The 3,603-nt window shown below is 50.1% G+C and overlaps 1 protein-coding gene across 1 annotated transcript; it reads left to right on the top strand.

The window, feature by feature from the left end:
• Positions 1–542: 542 nt before the first annotated feature.
• KY384_008819 (uncharacterized protein) lies at positions 543–1,175 on the top strand (the record flags this gene model as incomplete). Its single annotated transcript, XM_044817306.1, has 1 exon — positions 543–1,175. One exon carries the CDS (start codon positions 543–545, stop codon positions 1,173–1,175), a length of 633 nt encoding a protein of 210 aa, XP_044665901.1.
• Positions 1,176–3,603: the final 2,428 nt, after the last annotated feature.

The raw sequence follows: 3,603 nt of genomic DNA on the forward strand, positions 1-3,603 counted from the left end.
CGCTCCGTCAGCGTTCGATATCATAGAGTCTGCTCCTATCGAATGGAGGTGCGACCTTTTGACCTTCTCATTTGGCTATCACCATTCTGACAGACCGTTTCAGGCCATGTGAGAGAGAAGTCGCGATCGGCTTTGTAGCAATAGTCTTCTACATCTTCCTCGACATCAATGTCAGCATCCACCGTGTGTTTCGCAAGAAGACCGGACTATACTTTTGGTCCATCTTGCTCGGAACTTGGGGTTGCTTAATTGATCGCATCGCCGTCATCCTTCGTTATTTCGTGCCCCACTCTCAACCCCTCTGGCCACTTTACACGCTCTTCATTTTGCTGGGATGGACAATCTATGCCCCAGCACAGTTGCTTGTCCTTTACTCACGCCTGCATCTCATCAATGAATCGCTCGTCGTCCGTCGATGGGTGCTCGCTATGATCATCACAGTCGCAACTCTGATGATCATTCCAACCTGGCCTTTGGTCTGGCATGGCTGGAATCCATATGATCGTCGAGCCTCCGCGCTGTACTCTCCCAAGGAGGCAATCATGGAGCGCTTCCAGCAAATTAGCTACACAGCGGCTGAGCTCGTCATTGGCGGAATATACATCTCCAGTCTGAGCCGCCATCTCAGAATGAAGCCGAATGTCATTCATAAACGAGTCATACGTGACCTCTTCTACGTGCTCATCATCGCCGTCGTGCTTGATATTGTCACAGTAGTGATGGTTTTCTTCAACCATACGGGGATGAATCATGCCATTCAGGCTTTCTCATATATACTGAAGCTGAAGCTAGAGTTTGTGGTCCTTAATCAGCTCAAGAATGTTATTGCGCCTCACCGAATTCGCAATTCGGCAAGACGGTATCATCATCCGGATGCCTTTGGTATCTTCCAGATCTCGGAGTCTGAGAAGGCGAAGAAGACCAAGAGATGGGGACTGGAGAGATGGTGGAGTGATGAGAAAAGTGAGCATTTAGAGAAAGAGGTGATTGTACCTGCCATGCCGGACGAGGCCAGGTTGAAGGGAGATGTTAATGGGGTACGAGGAGGTGTTTGGCCTGTACAGGTGAAAGTCAAGCAGAAAGCTAGAAGAGACGAGTTCGGGGATATTATCGAGGATGACATTGAGGAGGTTGAGCTGAGAGTGGTCAATGGGACGCGCGAGGATAATGTGTAAAAAGATGTATTTGGTAAGGATGAGAATTCTTGGCGGCATCTGCTTCTGGTCAGCTTGATCCTGTAGTAAACAATTGTATGGCCATTGGGTCTGGCACGACTACAGAGTAAAGTGAACATCTTGAAGTTGTCTAGTCCTACCAAATTCCTTAGTCACGTTTTCTGCGTCCTTACGTTCCTACATACAAAGGAGGCTCGTCGAAGACATTTCATGGTCCTACAGATCTCAAGCATTGTGTCCAGCCACTAGAATTCTTTGCATCGTCATGGCACTGAACTCATCACCCATTCTTATTCCAATGCCAACGTCAATGGTTGCCGTCATGCGTGAGGGCGTGAGATCCTATCGAATTGAGGCCTTCACAAGACTGATATTCAAGCCCCTCCACCAGGATTATGGACCGAGTCGGTATTCCGAGGTGCAGCGCCATTTCGATAGGAAAATGAAGCAGAAAATTAGTTTTGGATGGCAAAGTCTGGCTGTTTCGGCCCGACAATTTTCCGGTCTCAATCACAATTCCGAGCGACAGACTCCCTCTCTCGCTTACTCTGTCTCAATTTCTTCATTCACATCTCAGGACACGCTTTCAACTCCGCGAGAGTGCCGTCGCGTTGTGTTGTAGTTGGAGTCTTACTGCATTGGCTCCTACAACCTCGATCATGCATTCCAAGACAATATCCAAGCGACCCAGTGTCCATACGATTGATGTCAGACATGCGTCTTCGCCTCGACGTTGCTTTATCATTTAATGCCTCTTAAACTTCTGTTCATCAAGTCTTCTACTCGAGAAGAAGACGCGTCAATTGAATGGCGGTCTCACGCTTGCTGCTCGCACTGTCCCTCCTAGTCTTTTGCCCTACTCATCGAGTCACAGCAGATGCCGCCTCCGAACCTCCTCTCAGTGACTCCTCATCCGGCCCTGCTAAGATCCTGTCTTTGACCAACGACTCCTCGGCGATGACAGACCTCGGGTCCGATCAAGTAACGTGCTACGACACCCCCAAATATTACCCTCCAGTCAAACTCCGAGACTGCATAGACGCAGTGTACTCCACGGGAAGAGCGCAGGCGCAAGATTTTATACTCCCTAGATATTGGAAGACTCGGGAAGAAGAGGGTTCCGGTGTCAATGTACCTATCTCGTGGCACTCAGGCCGATGCTACATGGTCATTGGCAGTCCCCTGAGGAAGGCGAGGGAAGGTTTCTCGCTCGTCCAGGCTGCATATTACGCTAGCCTGGTTGTGCAGGAGTGCGTGCTTATCCAGAAAACACCGTTAGGTGGAAGATTCGCGTTGCCAGACAACAAGTTCTTTGTGGAGATTACTGGGAATATGGGGGATTCGTCGCTAGCGAGCGCGAACATTACAGCGAAGTAGGAGGCAGACGTGAATACCACAACAGTGGCCATCATTGGGTCCACAAGCCTTGTTCTCATACCGTTCGTCAGGCGTCCTTCTTTATGCTTTGCAGGATCTCCAACAGATTATCAATCATCACAATAAACAAATGCGCCGAGACTGCCGTTAATAAATGCCACCTAAAGGATGATTAGCCCACTACGCCAGCCTGATTTCCATACAAAGACCCCTTACCATCCATGAAATTCAATCAAATACCCCCAAGGCAGTCCAATCTCCCTCCTCCAAGCCCTCAAATACCCGCACGCCAGATTGTCCACACCCCACAACACGAAACCGGCGAGCGCAAACCCTAATAATTGTCAATCCATACACCCATCTACGGCTCTGAAAGAATCTACATACCTTCAGCAATCCTCCCCACCCTCCTCACCCTCCTCCTTGCCTCCCCATCACCCAACTTCCCTAACAATCCTCTCACCTTCACAGTCCCAAAAGCAATCATACCCGCAAAAACCACGGTATGAATAGCAAGGATATTCACCACGCAGTGGAAGATCGAGAACCCTACCACAGCAGCTCCGATCAGCAGGCCCGTCTGCCTCTGCTGGGCGACAGGCTGCTGAAATGTAAGCAGGCGATACAGCACCAACGCCGTTGCCACGACCATGGATAGGCTATCGCCCAACTGGAGCCGTAGTTTCAAGGAGCCATGGTAGAGAGCTGACAAGATACCGACGGCGAGGAGGCCGAGGTGCGGCAGGGCGCTAGATGGGCGGAAGTTACTGCGGAAGATACCGTAGATGGAGATGATGACTGCGGACCCTCTAAGCGGGATTGGCAACGAGAGGTGTCAGGGCCGTCACTTACTGTATAGAATATTGGAGAGTGTGTTGATGTACTCAGCGATATACGGGGTGATGATATAGTCTTCCTCGCACCAACTGTCAAGCAAAGCTTCGTGAGCAATGTTTTCGATCTATCTTGGAGACGGAGGTGGTCAAGGGATGGCTCAAATTACTTCTCTGTTGCTGTGCTTGTGCCCCAATAGGGAGAGTACGGCTCCGTG

This window comes from Bacidia gigantensis (genome assembly GCF_019456465.1).
Source record: "Bacidia gigantensis strain McMullin 20006 chromosome Unknown contig_304, whole genome shotgun sequence".
NCBI lineage: Eukaryota > Fungi > Ascomycota > Lecanoromycetes > Lecanorales > Ramalinaceae > Bacidia > Bacidia gigantensis.